Source organism: Gracilinanus agilis, chromosome 3 (genome assembly GCF_016433145.1).
Source record: "Gracilinanus agilis isolate LMUSP501 chromosome 3, AgileGrace, whole genome shotgun sequence".
Classification (NCBI taxonomy): domain Eukaryota; kingdom Metazoa; phylum Chordata; class Mammalia; order Didelphimorphia; family Didelphidae; genus Gracilinanus; species Gracilinanus agilis.
This window is the reverse complement of record NC_058132.1, coordinates 487515829-487542153: the sequence shown is the minus strand read 5'-3', so window position 1 is coordinate 487542153 and position 26325 is coordinate 487515829. Positions and strand designations below refer to the sequence as shown.

General features: G+C 35.6%; 1 protein-coding gene across 8 annotated transcripts in view; it reads left to right on the top strand.

Annotated features, from left to right (window-relative positions):
- Positions 1–26325, top strand: part of INPP4A (inositol polyphosphate-4-phosphatase type I A) — an 85910-nt gene that overhangs the window by 2330 nt on the left and 57255 nt on the right. For all 8 annotated transcript variants that reach the window (XM_044670424.1, XM_044670421.1, XM_044670417.1 and 5 more), the window contains exons 3-9: positions 6014–6132; positions 7705–7821; positions 9100–9179; positions 10337–10448; positions 15192–15282; positions 15881–16028; positions 24948–25078. In XM_044670424.1, coding sequence (XP_044526359.1) covers positions 6014–6132; positions 7705–7821; positions 9100–9179; positions 10337–10448; positions 15192–15282; positions 15881–16028; positions 24948–25078 — 798 coding nt within the window. The remainder of the gene's footprint in view (positions 1–6013; positions 6133–7704; positions 7822–9099; positions 9180–10336; positions 10449–15191; positions 15283–15880; positions 16029–24947; positions 25079–26325) is intronic.

The window sequence follows — 26325 nt, the reverse complement described above, 5'->3', positions numbered from 1 at the left end:
GAGAGGTATAAAAACTGTATTAACATATGATAATATATCAAAGAATATCTTCAGTGTAGAAACTTGTGACTTAGAAAGTTACCTAAGGCTTAGAGGAATTAAATGACTTTCCCACAACCACATAGGGAGTATTAAAGGCAGAATTTCAAATGGAGACTTCCCAATTTCAAATCTAGCATTATATCTAATGTGCTAATGCCTCCGCTCTCAGATTAAGGTTCTTGCCCAAGGTGACACAGGTATTAAGTACCTAAACTAAGACATATAAATATAAGTTGTATTCAGAGCAATTGGCTACTGTAGTAATAATATCATTAATTACTATAGTTGCTACCTCCTAAATAGAACCTTAATGGAAAACTTAATATTTTTGCCTCTTGCTTTCTAAGAGGTGCATAGTTAATTATAAGACTAATAAATACTTTTCCCTATTGGGAGTACTCACTCTTCTCCTATGTGAGTTACAGAAATTCACAGTGGATAGAGGGCTAGCCCTGGAGTCAGAAAAACCTAAATTCACATTTGGCCTCAGACACTTACTAGCTTTATGACCTTGGGCAAGTCATGCTACTAACTGCCTCAATTTCCTCATCTGTAAAATGAGTATTATAATAATAGTAGCACCTACTTCCCAGAATAGTATGTGTGAGGAGCAAGTGGAAAAATATCAATATTAATAAATGCTATTATTATAATACCTAATATTCATATAGCCCTAATTGTGTGCCAGGCACTATACTAGGTGCTTTGCAGTTATGTCATTTGCTCCTGGGAAGTAGTTGCCATTATCATCTTCATTTTACAGTTGAGGAACTGAGATAAACAGAGGTTAAGTGATATTTTCCCAGGATCATACCAGTAAGTGTCTGAGGCTGGAATGGAACTCGGGTCTGTCTTCCTGACATCAGCCCCAATACTCTCTTTACTACTCTACCTAGCTGCCCTATGGTAATAATACCATATATTATTATTATCATTAATAATAGTAATAATACCATGCAAGTATGGTATTAAATTAATACCATAATAAATAAACAAAATATGGTAAAAATAAATAATACCATATATTAATACCTTATAAAGCATTTAGCACAATGCCAGGCCTAAAGAAAGCACTTAAGGCTTCTTTGAAAAATATAATGGAATCTTAGAGAGCTAGTCCAATCCCATCATTTTATAAATAAGGAAATAGAGTCCTAGAGAAATCTTCCACACTGTACTTCTTAGACAACTTCTTATTCCCAGATGATAGCTTAGTTTTTTTAGGGATTTCTTATAAAGTCTTAAGTAGATAGGGGTGGTTTTTGTTGGCTTTTATCTTTTCTGATATCTCTATACACTCTGTGGCTATTGTCGCTGTATTAAAGCTCCTAGTAAAGCTGCATCTTATCTCTGCCAAGTGTGGGGCTTTCATGGCAAATTGGGTTTGTCATTGCTCATGTCTCCTGATCCAAGAAATAAACAACCTATGAGGCCAGCCCGTCATTCCCAACGAATGATGCAGTTTTATGTTGGATTCCCCAGTGCTTCTGATGTTGCAGCCTCTGAATACATGCCCCAGCCCCGTCTATTGGAGACACTGTCATTTATGTTGTTGATTTCCCCATGCCACTTCATTGATAACTCTGCTTTGCTTTTAGCCCGTAAGCAGATGTGTCAGAGTATGTGTGTGCAGGACTTTCTGGATTTGACTGGCTTTTCATTGTAGCTACTAATAATCCTCTAACACACTCCTCCAGAAGTCACATCCCATGGAATGTACCATACTATGTATGTACCATACTACCCTTGTGTGTACCATACTCCTTGGCTGAGGGACCTAGATACTGCCTTCTGTCTGATTGCTTTTCCCTTTTTTTACACATGAGCCATGAGCCCATAGAACTGAGAAAACAGTTGAGCCTATAGGGTTTAGCCTTTTCCCAGAAAATTCTCTGTATAGGTTTTATGAAGTAGGTTTTAAAGAAAAAAAGCTTCTCTTTCAATTGGGCCAGTATCCCCAATGGCATGGTTCTAGATTGCTGAGGGGAGAGCAATAGGAGGCATACAATACATGAGCATTCTAGATGAGACCTTGGTCAAAGATGTCTTTGATCTTTACTTTCCCTATCCCAATAAAAATTTTGTCACTATAATTTTGATGATATTTTCTTTCATTGGGTATGTGAAGCATAGTCTTCTGGAAATATTCTTCCAACAAGATAAAATTTTATATTTAGCTGCACCTGATTTATCTTTATTAAACAAATATGGGCATAGATGGAAGATATTGTTTGGTTCCAGACTACCACAATAAAGCAAATATCATAATAAAGAGAGTCACACAAATTTTTTTTGTTTCCTAATGCATATAAGTTATTTATACAATTTTGTAGCTTATTAAGTATGTAATAGTATTGTCTAAAAAAATCAATGTATACACATCAATGAAAAAATACTATATTGCTAAAAAAATGCTAACCATCTTCTGAGCCCTCAACAGGTAATAATCTTTTTGCTGGTAGAAGATTTTGCCTTGAATGCTGATAGTTGTTCACTGGTAAGGGTGGTGATTGCTGAAGGTTGGGGTGGTTGTGGCAATTTCTGAAAATAAGACAAAAATGAAGTTTGCCACATCAACTGATTTTTCCTATCACTTGACCATTTAAGAGGTCATTCATTATAGGGTTATTAACTGGCCTAATATCAATATTGTTGCATCATGGGGAATAGAGAAACCCAAGGAGAGGGAGAGAGATGAACAGGTTGATTGGTGAAGCAATCAGAACATATATAATACTTATCATTAATTTTATGGGCACAAAACAGTTATAATAAGAATATCAGATATCACTGATTGCAGATCACTATAACAGATATAATAACAATGAAAAAGTTTGAAATCTTGTGAGAATTACCAAAATGCAATACAGACACTATGTGAGCATATGCTGTTGGAAAAATGGTGCCATTTGACTTGCTTGATGCAGGATTGCCTCAAGCTGTCAGTTCGTAAAATAAAGTTCAAGAAAGTAGAGTACCATAAAACAAGATATGCCTATAATTATGGAATGGTTACTATCGTGCACTGTGCTAGGATTCATAAGATGTACAAAGAAATCCCTTTAAGGTTTAAGTACCACCTCTTCCATTAAGCCTTTTCCTGATTCCTGAAGTGTTAGTGTTTCCCCTCCCCCAAATCACTATATTTATGTTGTATTGTGTAGGTGCTTTTCTGTGAGCATGTTCTCTCCCTCCTAGTAAAATATAAACTCCTTGAGAACAAAGACTGGGATCATTTGCCTAGTAATATGCCTGAATAGTTGCTTTTTACAAATTTCTCCAATCACAGAACTTTAAAAAAGAAAGGAATTATGGGCTAGGTGCCAACCACTTTTAGCTGAATCCACAAGATAAAATTATGTTTAGTTAGCATTAGTTAGTTAGATGAGTTTAGTTAGTAGCATCAAGTTTTTATGTCTTTGTACAACATAAAAACTTAATGCCAAAAATGTTAGTGTTTCCAAGAATTTCTGAATACAGGTCCCAAAGAATTGATGGACTACTTATCTAACACATTGCCTGACACACAGTAAGTGCTTAAATACTTGATGATTTACTGATGTTTAGTTGGGGAGGCAGGACTTACACACAAGTCACAAATAACAATATACAATAGAAGAAATGTTAGAAGGGACTGAGAGATCAGAGCATTGAACTGCTCAGGGATTGACTGAATGAAAGTAGAACCTAAGTTAGGCTGTGAAAAAGGTTTAGATAGAATAAATGGAAGTGGACATATATGAAGTAAAGAGGGAAAGATATTCAGGGAAAGGCATTTTGTCCTTTTGACTAAATTGAAAGATAGAGAAGTAGAAGATGCAGTTCAGTCTAACACTTTTATTAAATACTTGCTACAAGGATGAGTTTGAGAAGATAGGTCAATAAGGATTCGGGCTGGGGGGTATTAAATACTAGACTATGGATCATAAGATCATAGATTGAGAGATAGAAGGTTACTTAGTTCAACCCTCTCATTTTCCAGGTGAGGAAATTGAGGCCAAGATAGGTTAAATGACTTTTACAAGGTTTCACAGCCAATTAGCATCAGTTTAAAGATTTGAACCCAGGTCTGCTGACACCCCATTCAGAACCCTCTTTACTATTTGTTCTTTAACTGCTACTATGAGCAATAAGAAGCCATCCTCTAAATTTGAATAGAGTTATTTGTTATCTGCAATTAAAAATTTTTTTTTTAAACCCTTAACTTCTGTGTATTGGCTCCTAGGTGGAAGAGTGGTAAAGGTGGGCAATGGGGGTCAAGTGAATTGCCCAGGGTCACACAGCTGGGAAGTATCTGATATCGGATTTGAACCTAGGACCTCCTAACTCTAGGCCTGGCTCTCAATCCACTGAGCTACCCAGCTGTCCCCTGTTATCTTCAACTTACTGCAGATATTGCAATATTGCAATATTGAAGGCTTTTTGTTTAAGAAGAAAATAAGGTGGCATGGTATTTATGTATTGATATTTAATTCTCTCTCCACACTCTCAATCACGTTTGAGGAGTTAGAAAAATATTATATACCTCAAGTTGATTAAAGCTTTAAAATATAATTTGCTACTCATTGATTTTCATATCGTATACAGAATATTGAATCCATGTTGATAGTGTGGCACTCTTCTATGATGATGATACCAGTTTCAAACATCTTGTTGATCAAAGCACTTCAACATTTATTAACTTACTTTCTTAAGTTTGGTTTAAAAGTTATCTGGCTTACCTTGTCTTAGCTGAAGTAAAACACTGCCTATTGAGACTTTTTTTTCATCCAGGAGCTAGATCTCCCCTAATTCTTTTTTTTTGGGTCTGTCAATACTGTAACAAATGGCAGACTTTCATTCCCACAGCTATCATGAAATCTCCCTTCTTTCTTTCTTCCCTTTTTCCCTCCTTCTTTCCTTCCCTTCCTTATTTCCTTCTTTCTCTTCTCCTTCTGGAGAAAACAACTTGCAAACTGCAATATGTAAACAGGATATACACACAGGATTAATTAAAGATAATTTCTAAGGAAAGACACACACATTAAAGAGTACTGATTGAAGCTTCTGACAGAAAGTACAATTTTAGTGGTGAGTAAAGGAAACTAGTGGATCTAGGAGATGGAGGTAAAAAGGGAAAGAATTACAAGTATGAGGAATAGCCAGAGAAAATGCACAAAGTCAGTGTTTTGTCAAAGCAGTAGCAAGGAGGCCAGAGTCCCAGAACTTTGGAATATATAGAATGGGGTAAAATATAAGATTAGAATGATGAGTGAGACATGTTATTAATTGGATATAGTTTTGTCCTTATTTTTGCTTGAGTGCCAATTGGTGGATAAGTAGTTGAATATTTATTTAGAGATGTTAGAGAAACTGAATTTGATTCCTGACTCAACCTAGTTTCTTTGGGCATCAGTTTTCCTCAATTATAAAATAAGAGGTTTGGATTAGATTGTACTTTTCAACCCTAATTCCCTAAATATATATAATTGGGATGATAATTCTAACACATGCCTTTCTATTTCTTAGGGATATTATGAGAAACTCACTTTGTGTAAACCATTAAATCACTTTAATTTAGAATCTGTCTTGTTTGTATAAAGTTAATGTTATTTCAGAGCACTGTACTAATGAGGCCAAGGGCAGGAACCCGTCTCCATATAGGCCAATTGTTTGGTTCTGTGCTTTATGTCTTTAACCTTATCCAGCTGTTCCCTTCAGAGGGAATGAAGAGATCAAATATAGACAAGTTAGCTGAAGTCCATCCCAGCTCTTGGTGTAACGACAAGATTGTTTCTTCTTGATTGTTGTATATGAACGGAAATAAAAAGTAACATAGTTGAACTATGTAGCCAGATTATTTGTTTTTGTGTCATTCATATTCTGAGCTTTCTTGTAAAACATTTCCTTGTCTTTTTTTAAAAAACAGAGAAATCAGCAGAGCATTATTCTGTCAGCTTAATTTTTATTTTTAAAATTTTCATTTTCAAAGCTTGCAGTGAGCTGCATACTCCATCGCTAGATCGAAAACCAAATAGTTTTGTAGCAGTGAGTGTAACAACACCTCCCCAGGCATTCTGGACAAAGCATGCACAGACAGAGATCATAGAGGTGAGTACAACTCTGTGCCTTTTTTCTACCAAAACATGAAATACAGCATTTCTGCTGCTCTGTGTGTGATATATTTTTTCCTGAGCATTCGTCACTATGAATGGTGGTTATTTTATTTGTACTTTAACCAGTTCTGATTATAGTCACTTATTTGTGTGGCAATTATTTTTCAAATGTGTTTTAGTATTATTGATTGGCTTGTCACTTTAAACACTGCTCCTGCAAGTTTATTTAGCCTGTTTGAGTTGTTCTTTCAGATTGATGATCATGTCTGAAAAGTTGATTTGCTTCTTTGCTCATCCGTCCAGTTACAACAGGATAGCCAACTCTTTATTGCAGCACTCTCCCACTGTAGGATTTTTTTAAAATTCTAGTTCCTTATAAGTGATATGTGACACACATTTCTTTCTTTTTCAAATTTTTATTTATTTAATTATTTGTTTGGGCCCTAACCTTCCATCTTAGAATCAATACTGGTTGTTGGTTCTAAGGCAAAAGAGTGGTAAGGGCCAGGCAATAGGGGTTAAGTGACTTGCCCAGGGTCATACAGTTAGGAAGTGCCTGAGGCCAGATTTGAACATTTATTTCTTTTGACAAAGTGAAATTAAATTTATTTCTTTTGACACAGAAGGTGATGCAAGATTTATGATTCCCCTGGTGATATATAGACACATAATAGGTATGCCATAAAACAGAGTTTTTTTAGGAATTGCCGGGCCTTGAAATTAAAGATTCTATTTTCTGCTCTGTCTAATGAAGACATTTTGAGTGCCCAAAGCAGTGTGGGTAGCTCCTTGCAGAGGTATTGGCATTAGTGTGTCTCTTAGCAGCTGTTTCCAAAGAAATATGCATTTCATTTCTGTCTTCCACAAACTTTTACCTTAGCCAGGTGTTTAACTGTCTTTCAGTTTTTTGGAAGCAAATATATTTCTGAGGCAAACCTGGATTGTTGACTCTTCCTGATATTTTATCATTAAATATTTCCCAAGTTAGATTACAATTAAACTGAATTTCCAGAAGAAGAAAAAGATTGTGGGGATATTTTTCTTTTCCAAAAGAAGGTATCTGTGATATAAGTTTATAATGATATTCCAAAAAGAGGTGCCAGAAACTTAGAACCCAGAATTGGTTAAACTCATCATACTTTTCTAGGAATAGTTCATTTCCTTTCTTGTCTGACCTGTTTATATTGTAAAACATTTCAAAGTTAGGAGCTGGTTTTAACTACCTGATACAGACTAGATATTTAAATCTGTAAGACTGAAAACATAAACATTCAATCTTTTATAATCTTAACGAAAATAACTTTGTTAGGTTGAAAGTTTTGTAATTTGAAGAAACTCTTCATGACCTTGATTATAGTGTTAGAAATATCTTGTGCAATGGTAACAATTTGTGGAATTTGAATGTGTAAGTGTCACTGGATATTTCTTTGTGCACACAAATGTTAGTTTGTTATCATCATCACAAACAAATAAGAACATTTCTTATTCTCAGCCTAAGAATTTCATTCTGCTTTTTTAAAAGTATCTATTACTGTTTTATGAAATAATATTCTCTTTTTTGTTCCAGGGAACTAACAATCCTATATTTCTAAGCAGTATCGCCTTCTTTCAAGACTCCCTTATCAATCAGATGACACAAATCAAACTATCTGTTTATGATGTCAAAGATAGATCTCAGGGAACAGTTAAGTGATCTTTTTTAGACTTTATCAAATCATTTTTCTTTTCAGTCACATAATAAGTGGGATGCTATTATTTGGCATCAGTTTTGAGTCCTAGGTTTTCCAATATGTAGTCTTAGAAACAAAATAAAATATTTCAGAGGCATCATTGGCAATTTCTTTCCCCATCTTCCCATTATGCTTCTTGATAAGAAAACTAATGGTATGCTTTACATGAGTTCTCCTAGACCCACATAAAAATAAACCAAGAGGACTTTAATATTTATTAGTCATTTCTTTATTTGCTTCTTCCATCACTCCTCTCTCATCACTGCCAGCTTTATACCCTTGCACATAGCAAAGAAAAATGAGCAAAAAGAATGTATAGTTATCTTTTCTGAAAACATATGCAGTATTATATTCTTCATAGTTTCTCTGTCAAAAGGAGTGCATTATATTTTGTTGTCTGCTCTGATTATGACAATTAGATCCTAGATTCAGAACTAGTAGAGGACTTGGACATCATGTGATCCAACTCCCTTATTTTACAGCAGGGGTCGGCAATGTATGGCTCTCGAGCCATATCTGACTCTTTTGAGGGCCAGATATGGCTCTTTCTGCAGGAGCCATAAAGTCAATTTTTTTTCACGCGCTGTTACAGGAGCATGCACTGTGAGCACTGTACGGCTCTCACGAAATTACATTTTTAAAAATGTGGCGTTTTTATGGCTCCTGGCCAAAAAGGTTGCTGACCCCTGTTTTACAGATAAAGAAATTAAGACCCCAAAAGGTTGTGAATTGCTCTAAGTTTCTTAAGTTGTAAATGGCAGAGCTGAGATTTGAATTCAGATCCTCTGACTCTAAATCCAACATTCTTTCCACTGTACCTATTTAGAGTCCAACTTCCTCATGTCCTTTTCATTCATATTGATGTAGTTATTGTGTATAGTCTTCTGGTTATTTTAATCTGTAACAGTTCATATAAATCATCTCACATTTTTGTGAGTAATTTTAGAATTTTCATTTTTTATTCCACAATAATATTTCATTATATTCATATACTATGATTTGTTCAAAGGACACCCACATTATTTCCAGTTTCTTAATACTATAAAAAAAGTTAGTGTATGAGTAGTCTTTATTTCTTTGACCTTCTTAAGGTATATGCCCAGTAATGGGATCCTTTTTTTTTTTTTTTTACCAGACTTATTTTTAGGCCAGATCCTTCTCCATGTCTTTCAGCGAGAATATAAGAAAAAAACTAGTATATTAACACTGTCCCTCTTTCTCCTCTCACTCAGATGTATTTACTGGGTTCTGGGACGTTCATTGTCAAAGATCTACTCCAGGAGAAATACCATAGGTTGCATTTAACACTAAGGTTGGTATTTAGCTTTGTTCTCTTTGAAAGAGAAATGAAATTCTCCTCCATTTTCATCTTGTAGTGTCAAGCTTGCTTCTGGTTAGGGCATGACATGTAGAACAACAGAATATTTAGATCAGCTATGGAAACAAGACACAACAGGACACATTAAAGGCAATTGTCTACCTCACAGAGCCCGAAGTCAGAAGCATTCTATTGGGGGAGGTGATTAAGTGGGAATAAATTCACTTTCTTGGGGCCCTTAGGGTAATCGTCATGTCATACCTTTAGAAAAGGCATTATTAGAGAATGAAGCCTTATAACTTAAAAGCATTCATGTACTTCTCAAAAGTTACCCATTTTCTATCTCCTCATAAGTAGAACCAGACCCATGATTACTGCTTTATAAGCTCAAATCCTAATGGATTCCTTCTGGAACTTGGCAGCAGAGAATAATGTAGTATTTTCCTCACTGGTACCTGGCATAGAACACCGAGCCTTGCTCTTGTTCCAACAATTGATCGCATCTTCAGCAGAAAAGGGGGGGCGTCATTAATGCGCCACATCTCCTGCATTTTAAGTCATTCCTGTAAGAGGTGTGTCATCCCTGCAGATTGCACTATGAGGCAGTGGGTTCTCCTTCCCCTCTTAACTGACACTGAGGCAGCTTCCAAGGAATGTCTGTCCTTAGGGCTTCTTTGAGTCTTGGGGTGAAGAGGGGGGCCGGCAGTCTGACCAGCCCCCCAACATTCTTGCTGAGTTCATTTTAGTTCACAGTCCAGAGGAATTCTTACAGGGTACTAGTTTGCACCTGATGCTGTCTCACGTGTCTCTTAGAGATAATGAGAGTTGAGTTTTGGGGAAGGAAAGAGAATGAAGAGATAGAGAAAAGAGCAACAAGAAAGGGGCTCAGGATCGAGCCTTGTCCCAGAGCTCTCTAAGTCTCACAGCTTTAAACCGGAATGGAGAGAGCCCTCCCAGCCCCTGCAGACTACAGCAGTTGTTCAGGTCCTGCCCGCTCCCAACTTTTCATCCTTCTCTAATATTCCTGAAGACAGTCTGGGGTCTGTAGAGTGTGGCTTTTCGAGCCGGCCCTCCGTGAGTCAGAGCTTCTCCCAGAGCACACAGAGCAAAGCATGGAGCGAGCGTCCCTTTGACCGCGTTGTTTCTTACAGGTCTGCTGAAAATGATCGTGTAGGCAACATCACAGTCATAGGATGGCAAATGGAAGAGAAATCAGACCAGCGGCCTCCTGTAACGCGGTCACCTGATACAGTTAATGGGAGGGTGAGTAGGGCCCTCACCAGTGGCATTTGTCATCAGAATCTTCATTGGAGTAATTTTCATCAGTGATTGGCCTCATGCCATAAGGAGCTCCTCCCTTCCAACCCCTAAAACTCCTAAATCTTTCCTGGAGCCTGAAGACAGTTATCACCTGACAGCCTCTGGACCTAGTTAACCTTCATGTTGTGTGTTGAGGGGGCTTCTGTTTCATTGACTTTGGTTTTAGACACTAAAAAATTTTTTTTAATTTAAATTTAAATTTTGAATATTTTCCCATAGTTACATGTTTCATGTTCTTTCCCTATTCCCCAACCCCCCCCCCCCCCCCCATAGCCGATGCACAATTCTACTGGGTTTTTATATGTATCATTGATTAAGACCTAATTCCATATTATTGATAGTTGGACTAGAATTATCGTTTAGTTAGACACTGAAATTTTCAGGAAAGGGTGCCCTAAAGAATGAACTGCCACCATTGATTTGTGGTGGAGAGGACTAAACCCTTCCTTTAAGGGTGGACTAAAGAACGAGCCACCCCCACTGTGGCATTTGTGGCCTCAAGAGTTTCTCTACAAATTGACATAAGTAGGTACATGTGCCTGCTGCCTCTCTTAGAATGAGATATATGAATATTTACTGAGGGTCGGCTGTCTGCCAGGCACTGTGCTAATATTGCAAGTCTGCAAAAAATGAAATAGAGGCCCATAGGTGGTTGGGAGGATATTACAAAATGTGTCTGCTTGGAAAGCAGTTGATAAAATAAGCCTATAGAGAGGCAGCATGAGAGCTAGCTAAGCCAGACCTTTTTGAAAGCATTTGTAAGATGAAACTTGCAGGTGATAGCAAACAAGAAATTCTCCAGTATTTCTACAATCCATTCTCATTGGCTGTGATACTGGGACCAAACACTTTGAAACCCATTATCTCTGATCCTGGTGTACTATATGAAAAAGTTACAGTGGCATTTTGAACTCAAAATTGAGAAGTTTCAGGGTCTGAGCAAACATGAACTGAAGAAATTTACTGGTGATGACAGCACTTTAGTTTAATTAATTGATTGATTTAAACACTTACCTTCTGTCTTAGTGTATCAGTGGCAAGGGCTAGACAACAGGGGTTAAGTGACTGGCCCAGGTTCACTTGCCTGTTTTTTTTACTTTCTAACTTCAGATTTATTTTTCCACATTGAATAATTCCAATGAATTTTCCTTCTATCTGACCATTTTGATACATAAAAATTGTGGGTAAACATCTGTCGTGGCAGTGTTGAATACAACTATTCACAATGGCTTTAACAAATTTGCTTTCTGGAAATTTTCTTGCTAGAACACTCAGATGCTGATTAAGCAATAAACAAATTTGTATGCTATATATTTCCATAACTTTCATCATCGAACTCATTTTTAGTTTCTTTTAACTAGGCAAGAGTTTTTTCCCTATGGTTTAACCATTGCTTCTTTCTGTAAATGTAAAACCATTTCTTTGTTTTCATCCTTGTTTTCTTCTTTTGGAGGAGGAATTCCAAAATCTCTTAATAATAATACCTCTTGGTGTCTTCATTTGGATCTAGCTAGGAAATGTCTTAAGGCCAGATTTGAATCCAGATCCTTCCAGCTCCACCACTGGCCCTCTGTCCACTGATTTACCTAGCTGCCCTGAGACAATACCATTTTAAAGGCATTTGGGGAAAAATTTTTCACAATTCCTCTAAGACAAGGATGCTACAGAAGGGATAGGATCACAGACAATACTTTTTTCCAAAATAAGAAGTACAAGAAGCCAGCTATTACTGACCCACTTGTCTTCACATCTTTACAAAATGTTTATGAGCTTGACCTATGTATACATAAAGGAAATCCAATATGAGAAAGTACCAAACAGGCTTTTGCAGACATTTTACTATGGTTCACCATATGGTCATAGTCACACAATCATCTGAGAGCTAAGAAAGAGCTCAGAGATCATAGAATCGTAGATTAGATTTGGAAGTCAGCTAGTTCAATCTCTTTTTACAGATGAAGAACCTGAGACCTTCAGAAGTCTAGTGATAGGCCCAAAGTCACATAGCTGGTAAGCAGCAGAATAGGGATTTAAAGGAAAGAGAAATTAAATTATTCTCTTAATCCCAAGATTGTTTCAGCCCTTGACTAGTATTTATTTATCTTTTTTTTAGTTACATGTAGAAACAATGTTTGACAATTGTTTTTTGACATTTTAAAATTCATATTTTCTCCCTCCCCTCCTCCTCCTTCCCTGAGGTAGTGAGTAGTCTGATATAGGTTATACCCATACTTTCAAGTGAATAGTATTTCCAGTGTCATCATAGAAGACACATGTCGCACATACAATAGAAATCTCATGGAGGATACAGAGTGGAAGATGCCATGCTTTGCACTCAGATTCTAGAGTTTCTTCTTTGGCTGTGGATAACATTTTTTCATGAGTCCCTTATGATTATCTTAGAGACTTGCTTTGCTGCTAATGTTTGAGTCCTTCACTGCTGATCATGGTAAAATATTTTGTTACTATATATATTGTTCCCCTGGTTCTGCTCACTTTACTTATGCATCAGTTCATATAAGCCTTTTCAGGCTTTTCTGAACTCATCCTGTTCATCATTCCTTATGGTATGTTGGTATGTGTTCTATTACAACCATATACCACAACTTGTTCATCCATTCCCCAAGTGAAAGACAATCCCTCAATTACCAATTCTTTGCCACTACAAAAAGAGGGCCTAAAAATACTTTATCAGTAGGTCCTTGTCCCTTATCTCTGATCTCTTTAGAATACAGACCCAGTAGTGGTATTAATGCATCAAAGGGTATATATAATTTTGTGACCCTTTGAGCCTGGTTCCATATTGCTCTCCAGAATGATTGAATCAGTTTACAGTTCCACCAGCAGTGTATTAGTGTCCCATTTTTCCTACATCCCCTCCAACATTTATCATTTTCCTTTTGGTTCATGTTAGCCAATCTGGTCAGTATGAGGTAGTTATGTCAGAGTTATCTTAATTTGCATTTCTTAATCAAAGCCATTTGGAACATTTTTTGCATATGTCTATGCATAATTTAAATCTCTTTCTCTGAGAACTATCTGTTCATATCCTTTTGCCATTTTTAAATTGAGGAATGCTTTGGATTCTTATAAATTTGACTCAATTATATATTTGAAAGATGAATCTTTTGTCAGAGATTGGCTAGAAAATGTTTTTCAAAATTTGTTGTTTCCCTTTTAATCTAGGATGCATTGGTTTTATTTGTGCAAAAACTTTAAAATTTAGTATAATAAAAATTATCTTTTTTATTTTTTGTAACATTCTTTATCTTATTGAGTCATAAATTCTTCCCTTATCCATAAGTCTTATAGATATTCTTTTCTCTGTTTTCTAGTTTGTTTATGGTGTCACCCTTTATTTTTAGATTGGGTATCCATTTTGAATTTATCTTGGTGTATGCATAGTTGAAGTGTTGGTCCATGCCTAATCTCTGTCATACTGCTCTCTAGTTTTCCCACAAGTTTTTGTCAGATAGTGAGTTCTTTCCCCAAACACTTGGATCTTTGGATTTGTTGAACACTAAGTTGCTATGGACATTCACTACCATCTAATCTATTCCACCAATCCACAACTCTGTTTCTTATCTAATGCCAGATCATTTTAATGATTACTGCTTTATAGTATATTTTGACACTTGGTATAGCTAGGCCTCCTTTTTTCATTGATTCCCTATATAGTCTTGGTCTTTTGTTCTTCTAGGTGAACTTTGTCATTATTTTTTCTAGTTCTATGAAATGATTTTTGCATAGTTTAATTGGTATGGCACTGAGTAGGTAAATTAATTTAGGTTGGAATGATCATTTTCACTATATTAGCTTGGCCTACCAATGAACAATTAACGTTTTTCCAGCTTTTTAGTTCTGACTTTTGTGTGAATTGTTTTATAATTGTGTTCATATAGTTGCTGGGTTTGTTTTGGTAGGTATACCCTGAAGTATTTTATATTTATTGTTTAGTTATTTTGAATGTAGTTTTCTATCTCTTGATGTTGGATTTTGGTAGTGGTAAATAGACATGCTAATGATTTATGTGGGCTTATTTTGTATCCTGTGACTTTGCTAAAGTTGTTAACTATTTCCATTAGTTTTTTGGTTGCCTTAACTAGTATTTAGACTTATCCAGAGTTATCCAGAGATTTTTAACATAAAATACCTGTTCTTAATTGACTCTAATTATATGCTTCTCATGTTTTTGTTCCAAATGATATATATTAGATCTAGTTGGGACTTGAAATGGAAAATAGTTGTTCATTTAGTGATATTGGATTGTAAAGTCAAAGTCCATTATTATTGAGAAAAATACTGCATTATATCTGGCATTAGACTCTTACCTACGCAAAGATATTATGTTCCCTTGTTTCACTCATTATCTAGTCTTCAACCTCCTCATATTACAAAGAAGAAAACTCAGAGCTTGAGAGCTTAAAATACTTAGCCAGAAGGAGGTATAGAGGCCAGAAAAATTGCTTGCAAAATTATTTTTACCAAGTAGATTATACTCTAAATGTTCTAAGTGGTGAACTTAAATTATCTTGTGATTCACTAAATTCATTGTATAGATTAAGCACTGATTTAAAGAGTGTTGATCCAGTTTCTAGGCCATGATTTCATTCATTCATTCATTAGGTGTTGATGAGTTGGTGCTGGATTTTACACTCTTTGGTGTTTCCCATTTGTATCCTTTAGACTGTTCTGCCAGTGGATGAAAGCTTGACAGAGTCATTAGGAATCCGATCCAAATATGCTTCTTTGCGGAAAGATTCATTACTTAAATCAGGTAAGTAGTTCTCTGGATCGATATCAATGTCCTGCTTGTAAGCCTGAGCATCTGAACATAGAACTAGAGAGAAAATGAATATTCACTTATGGTTATTACAGTAGTCTGAGTCAATTTCACTTGTCTCCTTTATAAACAGAAATATTTTTGCCAGATGTTCATAGCATTAGTCATACATCAAGCAGGAGATATGTTGCAAGTTTTTTGCTTCCTTTTTATTTCATGCTTTTATGCACAAAAACTACTTTTGGTGGTTAGCAACAATATTGCTTCTTCTCCCTGCTTCATCCCCCACAACTACATCCCCAGTTCTGATGAGTAATCGCTATGCTTTTCAATAAGAAGATTGGATACAGCTTGTGGAGAAGTGTTTTTGGAATCAGTCCTTTGGACATTTTTTCTTAGAAATATTGTCATACAATTAAGTGATGGAGGGTGTGTGTGTGTAAATGCATTTGTAATTAGATTATTATTGTAGTTAGATGTTTGTCCAGGAACCAAAGCTAAATGTGACTGAGCTAGAAGGAAGGAAAATAGAGTGACTTCCTCTCATCCTCTTTACTTTCTTTACTCTTTGCCCTGATCCTTTGCATTTCAGTGTTTGGTGGTGCCATCTGTAGAATGTACCGTTTCCCAACAACCGAGGGGAATCACCTAAGGATCTTGGAGCAGATGGCTGAAAGTGTCCTCTCCCTCCATGTTCCGAGACAGTTTGTAAAACTCCTTCTAGAAGAAGATGCAGCAAGGTAAGAAAAGTCTGCTTGCTTCACTCTTGTTAAAAATGGATTAGACCAACAACATTGACATCACATAAGACTAGAGGGAATTGGAGAGGTCATTTATACACCATTAATTCCCATTTAAAGCTATATTAGACAATTGAATGAAAAAGTGTGCCATCTTTTAATAGACCTGCAGAAGGGATTTTATGACTTTGCTAGGAATGCTTCCATTAATTTCTAAAATTTCTTCCTTATAATTTGCTTGAATTTCTCATTTGCCATATGCATATTTCTTCCCATCCAGCCTTTGTTTGAGATAAAGAATAGTTGGTTGTCAACTATTCTATGATGGCTCCTAAACCATTCACCTAGGAGAAAATTTTTTCATCTGTGTTGTTTTTGTGTGTTTGTGAAAAATCATGACTTTCATTTATCATCTGCCCTCATTTTGTGTGTTGTCACAGTAACATGGAATTTTAGAACTGGAAAGAATCTTATAGACATCTAATCCAGTGGTTTTTCACCATTTTTATATCATAGACACCTTTTACAATCTAGTGAAGATTCTGGATGCATTCCCAGAATTATATTTTTAAATGCACAAAATCCAATACCTAGAATTGCAAAAGAAATAAATTATAGAGGGTATCTCAGAATTCCTAGTGCTACTTAAAAAAAACAAACTTAAAATTGCATTAAGACTTTTGGGACACCTTCTATTGGAATATTTATGCAAATGTTTAAAAAATAAAAAGTTAATAATCTTTTGGTTAAAAACCCCTTGACTAGAGCATACAGTGCATAAAAAAAGAGAAGGTTAGAGACAGGAGGGTAGCATCAGATTGGTGGAGTGCCTTGGGTACTGGACCAACAAGTTTGAACTTGAGCAATTAAGTAATTACTAGGAAATCTGAGAATTTAAAAAAAATTATGACTAGTCCTTTGAGTAAAATAGGAATAATAGTTAATGTACAACTTAACCTCACTTTCTTCTGTGATGATGGATAATAGATACAAAAGTATTTTGAAATCCTAAAAACTTTTATAGATATTAAGATAATAGCCACACTACTGATAGTGGTTTCTTTCTTCGATTGTGCTCAAATATTTGTAAGAGTACTAGAGACTTTTGTTGGTATAAAGTTTCCCATTAAGAAGAAGGCAAACTATAGAAACTCTTAAGACTAGTTTTTTACTATGCAGTTGTATATAACCTTACCACATAATTAGCACATGTCTGGTTTTGTCATCTATTTTTTAGCTTTCTTAAAGTAAGATTGATTTGTAAAATTATTATTAAATATCCCTTTATTTTCTTTTCCTTGGACAAGCCAGTCCCTTTTGAGGGTTGCTAGAAAGGCTTCCCTTTGTCTCTTAGTTGTTACAATGCTCTACAAGGCAAGAAATAAATCTATGCTGGAGCTCTCTTTCTATTGATTAGTGTGAGATTGGACCTGAGTGGTAAGACATGATTTCTCAAAAGTAGTAAGTGGAAAGCTGAGGTTAAACCATCTCTGAGAGTCTGTATTGTTATTTTTGAAAAATCTCCCTTTTATAATACCATTAACTTATGTTTGTAAGGAGTCTGAATGACCACTTTCATCCCTCAAGAATGATCTTATAGTAGGCAAAGCCCATTTAGAAAATAAGCTCTGTTTTCTAAAATGGTAAAACTCAGAAATTTTATAGAGGTAGTATTTTATAATAGGAAATGTAGGGGGCAGCTAGGTAGCTCAGTGGATTGAGAGCCAGGCCTAGAGATGGGAGGTCCTAGATTAAAATCTGGCCTCAGACACTTCCTAGCTGTGTGACCCTGGGCAAGTCACTTAACCTCCCATTGCCTAGCCTTATTGCTCTTCTGCCTTGTAACCAATACACAGTATTGATGCTAAGACAAAAGATAAGAGTTTAAAAATAATATAGTCCTTGGCCTCAGACATTTCCTAGCTGTGTGACACTGAGCAAGTCACCAACTCCCATTGCCTAGCCCTTACCACTCTTCTGCCTTGGAACCAATACACAGTATCGATTCCAAGTTGGAAGGTAAGGGTTGAGAGAGAGAGAGAGAGAGAGAGAGAGAGAGAGAAAATGTACTGGCATTAGAATCAAAAGATCCTGTTTCAAATTCAATCCCTATCACTTTCTATTTGTTAGACTTTTAACAAATCTATTAATTTCTAGGCCTCAGTTTCTTCATCTGTAAAATGAGGGAGTTGAACTGGATAGACTCCAATGTGCCTTCTAGCTACAAATCTTTGGTCCTGTGATCTTTTTTTTTAAATTTGTGAATAGAACTATTATCTGAGTAGCATGTTTTTGTGTCATGGAGTATACAATTAAGGCCAAGATGCTGAAAATGCAATTTTATTTATTTAATTTAAAGTATTATTTTTCATGGAGTTTGTGCTCCCAGTCAGAACTGGAGAATTCAGAATGCCTTAGTTCATTGTTTCAAAAACTAATTTTGAGAAGGTAGCAGATTAGAGGCAGCAACCTAGCTGAACTTTCCCAAAATTCATCTTCAAACAACTTTAAAATAATGCCTTAAATCAAATTTCAGAGCAATAAAGCCAACAGAAAGGGTAAGAATGAGATTTTTTTCTAGTCGACAACTTAGGTCAGTGACACTGGACTAGGGGCTAGCAAGGAATACATATGATGGTTAATGGCAACATTGGGCTTTGGAGGCAACCATTACAGCTACAAAAGCTTCATGAATTCTCAACCCAGAGACAGTAAAAGGGACTGGAAAAACTGATCAGAAAAAGATTGTAGGGTACCCTTTTCTGGCATTGGGTGTAATTGGTGTTGATTGGCAGCTGTTGCCCATATGCAGTTCTGGGACATAGTTTGTGGGCAGAGAGGAGTATTTACATGGGACCCTTCCTGGGTAAGAGCCAGAGCACCAATCAGAAGAACAGTGACTACACCTTTTCCTGGATCACAATAAATCGGAAATACTAAAAACTCACAGACTCCCAAAACTATCTCTCAAAACAGCAACACAAAAAAACCTGAAGGTTGGGATAGTGCCTTTCCGTCCCCAAGTGAATAGAGTCCAACTTTAACAGTAAGTTCAGAGTCAAGGAATAGTCTGGGAAAATGAGCAAACAATAAAAAAATAACTTGACCATGTTGGCAGAATATAAAATAAAGTACAAACTCAGAAGATGATAATGTGAAACCAAAACCTCAAAGAAAAATGTCAGTTGGACCAAAGCCAACAAATATTCCTGGAAGTTAAAGAAATAAGAGTGGTAGAGGAAAAATTGGGAAAAGAAATGAGGATGATACAAGAAAATTATGAAAAGAGACTTAACAACTTAGTAAAGGAGGCACAGAAGTACTTGAAGAAAATAACATTTTAAAAAATAAAATTGGCCTAATGGTAAAAGATGCTCAAAAATTCCCTGAAGAAAAGAATTTCTTAAGAAACTAAATTGGCCAAATCAAAAAAGAGGTACTAAAATTATTGAAGAAAATAATTATTTAAAAATTAGATTTAGATTAGTGGAAGCTAATGAGTCCATGAGACATCAAGAAACAAAAAAAAATCAGAAGAATGAAAAACAGTTAGAAGACGTAAAAACAGCTGACTTGGAAAGTTGAGGAGAGATCTTTTAAGAATTATTGGACTTGGGGGCAGCTGGGTAGCTCGGTGGATTGAGAGTCAGGCCTAGAGACAGGAGGTCCTAAGTTCAAATCCGGCCTCAGACACTTCCCAGCTGTGTGACCCAAGTCACTTGACCCCCATTGCCCACCCTTACCACTCTTCCACCTAGGAGCCAATACACAGAAGTTATGGGTTTAAAAAAAATAATTATTGGACTTCTAGAAAGCCATGATAAAAAAAAAGAGCCTATATATCTTATTTTAAGAAATTATATGAGAAAACTGCCTAGAAATAAAATCTTCAACCTTGCTTCTTACTTCAGTTTTCACCTGAAACTACTTTCTCAAAATTACCAATAACCTCTTTAATTACCAAATGTCTCCTTATTTATATAACTACTTCTAAGATGACTTTGCTCATTGATCATCCGTGTCATGCCTACTAACTTTAGGTCTAGTCCCAAGTCTGTGTACTGTGTTCTGATCTTTCTTCTTTCTTCTAGGGAAAAATAGGTAACACTTATGAATTATTAGTGACATAATGAATTAGTCCAACTATTTTGGAGAGCCAATTTGGAACTTATGCCCAAAGGACTATAAAACTATGACCCTTAGGCCTAGCAATACCACTACTAGGACCATATCATAGAGATCAAAGAAAAAGGAAAAAGACCAATAAGTACAAACATATTTGTGATAGCTTTTTTTTGTGTGTGGAGGCAGAGAATTGGAAATTGAGGGGATCTCATCAACTGTGGGGTAAAATAAGTTGTGGCATATGATTGAGAAATAATGAGGGGATGGTTTCAGAAAAATATGTTGAGACTTATGTGAAGTGATGCAAAATGAAGTGAGAAGAATTAGGAGATCATTGTGCACAGTAATAGCAATATTATAATTATGATAAATTATGAAAGACTTGCCCACTCTCATCAATACAATAATCCAAGAGAATTCCAAAGGATTTATGTTGAAAAATGCTGTATCCACCTCCAGAAAGATAATTAATGCTGAATGAAAATTAGAGTATAATTTCCTTGATATTTTTTCAACATGGATATATTTTGCATGATTTAGTGTGTATAATTGACAAAGGTTTAAGTCATATGTATAATTGCTTTCTCTATGGGTGGGAGATAGGTGAGAGGGAGAGAGAGAATTCTGAACTCAAAAATTTTTAAGATAAGAATGTTAAATCAAAAAGAAACTTAAAAAAAAAGAACTCATTTGGTCATGAAATATTTTTAGAATTGAAATATGTATTGCAGGAGTTGGAATATGCTTAGAATAAAGGGAAGTTAAGAATATTATGAAAGAAAGGAGAAAGAAATGTTTTCATACCCACCCACCCCACCCCTTGCAAAAAATACAAGTAAAAAAAATTGTGACCATATGTAATTAGTATTTGCCAACACTGCTATTGAAATAAAGAAATTATAAAATAATCCTCAGTATATATATATTCCCCTTCTCTTTCTGGCATAGTGGCAGAGAAGAATGAAGAAGGTACTAAGAGTTTGGGGACCAGCTATCAACACCAACTTAAAAAAAGCAGTGTATTTGCTTTGATTCAGTGATGCTATTACTAGACCCATATCTCAGAAGGTCAAAGGGATCAAAGACTTAGCATGGAGCAATAATATACAGAGTTCTAGAATTAGAGTCAGGAAAACCTAGTTTCAAATCCCATTTTAGATATCTGTTATATCACTGAAGAAATCACTTAATCTCTTGGTCTCCATTTCCTCATCTCTGAAATTAGGACATTGGACATAATTACTTCTATTTTCCCTTCTAGCTAAATTCCTCAAAAGGTTCTGTGTGTATGGAAGTATTTGTAGCATTATTTTTTGTTGTAGTAAAGTACTGGAAACAGAAAACATAGCCATCAGATGGGAAGTGGTTGAATAAATCGTGAGTATAAGAATATAATGGGATATTATTCTATCACAAAAATAGTAAAGATGAGGAATTCAGACTCCCGCGATGGCCTCAAAACCATGAGTGGTTTCTCTATGCTACAGTTTTTCTTAAGAGGAACCTTTCATGATAGTCTCAAGACCGTCAGGCCCAATCTGGTAACAAAAGTCCCCTCTAAAATCCCCTCTTTTACTGGAAGCCTTCCCCAATTGTTCTTAACTGTCATGCATCCCTCTGTGGATTATTTTTACTTTTCCTACATATAACTTGACTAGTTCATATTTGTTTGCATGTTGACTTCCCAATTAGAGTGTAAGCTCCTTGAGGGTTGGGACTGTCTTTTTGTATCCCTGCTGCTTAGTATAGTGTCTAGTACATAGTAGGTGTTTAAATGTTTATTGATTGAGAAATTGAGGTCAAGGACATATACAAAGTAGCTATACCTGGCAAAGAGAAAAACCATCTCTTTGTCAGAGACCAGAGGAGAAGAGCAAATAGGAGATGATGACAAAGGATTTGGGGGCAGTGCTTTTAGGGAGAAGAGGGAGCTCTTGACAAATGGCCTCCATTTTTCTTGGTTAAGTATGAGCTTAAGGACTGCTGCATAGAAGGTAGTGAAAGTTAAACACATACAGATGATTAGAAGATCAAGGGTGTGACTCTCTGTGTCTAGCTGAGATGGAGAGGAAGAGTTGGCCATGGGATCAGGAGTAAATCAGTTTGAATAGATTTAGGAATTGCAAGATCAGAGTATCTCAGGGAATATAAACATTTTTTGAAAACCTCCAAAATAGAGGGCAAAGTTGGAATGGAAAGGAAGATGCCTGTGATCCAGACACTGAACTCATTGAGAGAGAAATAATATTCTGGGGAATATAACAGCTACCAAAGTCTGGAATAGGTGATAAGTTTAGAAAATTATACCTTATGTATAACATTTATTTTAGAGGAAGGAGTAGTAATATTCTATAAAGAAGTTAAAGAAGTCCTCAAAATTAAATCAACATTTATTTTCATAAGGCATGCATAATCAATTCAACTACTTTCAAAGCTATCCTGCTTGCCTGTGTTTATTTCTTAATTTTCTTCTTTTTTCTTCTATGCATTTATAAAAAACACTCCACTGACTCTCTTGCATCAATTGTTTCCATTTGTTTCTAAAAAACCCTCCACTCTAATTTCAAAACAAAACATAGTCTTTGTAAGAAGTAAGGATAATCAATTCCAAAAAATCCACACATGTATGTCTCATTTTGCACCTTGGGCCTATCAACCTGCTGTTAGGGGTGGATAACATGCTTTATTTGTCATCCTCTGCAGTTATGACATTGCTCAGAGTTCTTAAATCTTTCAGAGTTGTTTGTCTTTATAATATTGTTAGTAATGGCGTATAAATAATTCGCCTCCGTTTATTTCACTCTGCATTAGTTCGTTCAAGTCTTCTCAGGTTTCTCTTGAAACAGTTTCTTCCATCATTTCTTTTAGTATAATTGTTGAGTTGTTTCAGTTGTGTCCAATTCTTTGTGACCCCATTTGGGGTTTTGACAAAGATATCGAAAAAAAGTATATTTTACAGATGAGGAAACTGAAGCCAACAGGGTTAAGTGACTAGCCCAGGGTCCCACAGCTAATATGTGAGGATACATTTGAACTTAGGAAAATGTGTCTTCGTGACTTAAGGCCTGGCATTCTGTCTACATTACCATCTAGCTGCTCTCATCACACTGTAAAGCTTTCACATGCCATGTTTTATTCAGCCAGTCCCTCAAATCAAACATCTTTTTTAAAAGGTATAACAAAAAGTAAGTGTATTCAGTCCTCTGATGATTAACATTCATTACAAATCAAGAAATTGTTTGTTTACCAAAAGTATTTGCCACTTATAAATTTGGAAAATATGTCCAAAAATGTTGTTATGTGTAATTGGGAAAATAAAAAAAAAATTTTTTTAAGTATTTACCTCTGTCACAGAGGAGTGCCAAAGTAGAGTCCAAATGAAAGATAGTAAAATTCTGTAGCTGCTCATGGTTATAAATGCTATTGTTTTGTTTCAAACTCTAAAACCTGGTAGAACCTCCTAAAATGAGAGCTAGAATATACCTGAGTTGCCTGATTTTAGATTCCTAAATATCCTCATAGGTAAAACCAAGTGAGTGAAGAATGGTCCACACTAAGATAGATAGTAAAGTAGACCCTCTGCATGGAGCAGGTTTTGGGTAGAGAAGAATTGAACAGGAAGAAAGTATCTGAATTTCCTTTAGAGAATTGACATGTACTTCTTATGCCTGAGCTTCTAGCTAATACAGAGGCTTATCTTCATCTTAGTATTCTTCTCATGGTGCTCCAGAACTGTGAGTCATGGAGTACCATAATCTCTGAAGAATTAAGTTGCAGCCATCCAAAGAACCGTGCAGAGGTATATTGGGATTGTAGGTAGGCAGCAATATAGTATCAGTGAAGAAATGCTCAGGATAAATTAGTATAAAGTATTTCCTCAGATGGGAATATGATGGGGAAAGAGATACAAATAGTCGATGGACTCTACTGGTATCCATGCAGTGTTTTGTGCTCTGTAAAAAGGCACACTGGGTGGACCTGACCCCTCGTGGAGGATTTATGGAAAGACATGGATGGACTAACGTCTTAAAGGATTAATTGCATTATAAGAATTAATATGCACCGTTGAAGGGGAGTATCCATTTATATATGAGATCACATATTTCATCAAAGAATATACAATTTCATATTTTAGATGCAAAAATTATCATTAGCATTGAAAGTTTGTCATGGTAAATATGGAGAATAAAGGGAAGTGACACAAAATGATGTAAGTAGAAACATGGTGGCTCCAACAAAATAAAAGAAATGACAACATGTACAAAATGGAAAGGACAACAATAACAAGTGAAAGCAAATGCTCTTCATATATAACAACCAAGCTTGACCCCCAAAGAAGAAAGATAAATAAATTTATAATTTCATATTAATTGTATTTATATAATATGCCTATGTTATATATAATTATTATTATTATAAATTACAAAATAAAAATATAAGAACACACCACCTCCCTCCCTTCTGTTGTTTGAAACATTACCTGTAGTATTGGACTGGAATAATGTATTGGTAGTTTTGGGCCAGCTACTTTTTCTCTATCTTTTTTAAAATAAGGAATGGCTTAAGAGTGGAGGAGAAAAGGAATATTTTGGAAAATTAAAGTGAGATATAAATTTAAAAGTTTTGAAAGAATTAAAATAAAAATTTTAGAATAGCATATTAAATAGTTTGCTACAGAACCTCTGATTCATATTTCACAGAATACTGGTATTCCATGAACACAGTTTAAGTTGAATATGCCAGTCAGACCTAGAGTTGAATCTACATTATCTGTTTTTGTCTCTATCTTTGCAGGGTTTGTGAATTGGAAGAATTGGGAGAACTCTCTCCTTGCTGGGAAAGTCTGCGTCGACAAATTGCTACTCAGTACCAAACTATAATACTAACTTACCAGGAAAACCTAACTAATTTACATCAGTACAAAGGTTAGTGGAATTTACTCTTACTCAAACAGGTGCCTTTATATTTTTCCTCTTCAGAAATATGCCATCTGGATTAGGAAAGTGCTAATGACTTTATTGATCAATTAAAAGGGGTTCTCATAGATTCTCATGTAAATAGGAATTCCTCCAAATATGAGCCATTCAAAAGATTTCATTTTAAAAGGTAAGCCTTTAGTAGCTACTCTAACAATTCTCTAGTTTCAAACATCAGAATTGGGGACTGAAAAGCTTTATGGTAGATAGGGTATTCATCTTTGTCCAGAGTGAATGCAATCTCATAAAAGGACCCAAATTATTTGTTATGAGAACACTAGTCTTCTCAATCCTTTTTTTTTTTTTTTTTTTTTTTTTTTTTTTTTAAACCCTTACCTTCTGTCTTGGAGTCAATACTGTGTGTTGGCTCCAAGGCAGAAGAGTGGTAAGGGTAGGCAATGGGGGTCAAGTGACTTGCCCAGGGTCACACAGCTGGGAAGTGTCTGAGGCCAGATTTGAACCTAGGACCTCCCATCTCTAGGCCTGGCTCTCAATCCACTGAGCTACCCAGCTGCCCCCTCAATCCTTTTCTTTTGAATGATAGCTGAAATGAAAATGAAGATTGTATAAGTTTGCACTCTACCTTTTAAAAATTTAAATGTGAAGCTAAAAAAATACTTTGCTATTTCTCTTTGTAAGGTAACAGTGGATAATTTTAGCATAGACTCTAAAGAGTGGTATTCTTCAGTCCCTCTCAGTCTGTATTTGATTCCAAATTGAATAGGTTTCAGTTTTTAAAATATTTTTTTCATTACTTCTCAATTAGTGACCAAATAGTCTCTTGTCTTGACTTACCCTCCTTCACTCTCACTATGCACAAAGGTCTTTATTATTAGTATTGAATATAACTTCTCTACTAAACACTTAAAATTGATGTGAAAAACAAACCTCTGGCTACCATCTTAGGCTTACACCTCTAGAGCTGGAAGGGACCTCAGTGGCTTTCACATTCTTGAGTGAGAAGCCAAATATTATAAGAGATATATGGCCTAGTTAGCTTTTTGAAGAAAGTGGAGAAAATGAGTGAAAATATTAAGAATAAGTCATCCACTGAGGAAATAATTTGTCTAAAGGTAGATTACAAAGGCATTTAGCTGTGGTACATACTACCAGCTGAAGAACATGTTTACTTGATGGGTTTTTCTTCTTTTTCTCCTTACAAAATTAAAAGCCATTAATTTCTGACAATTCTATTT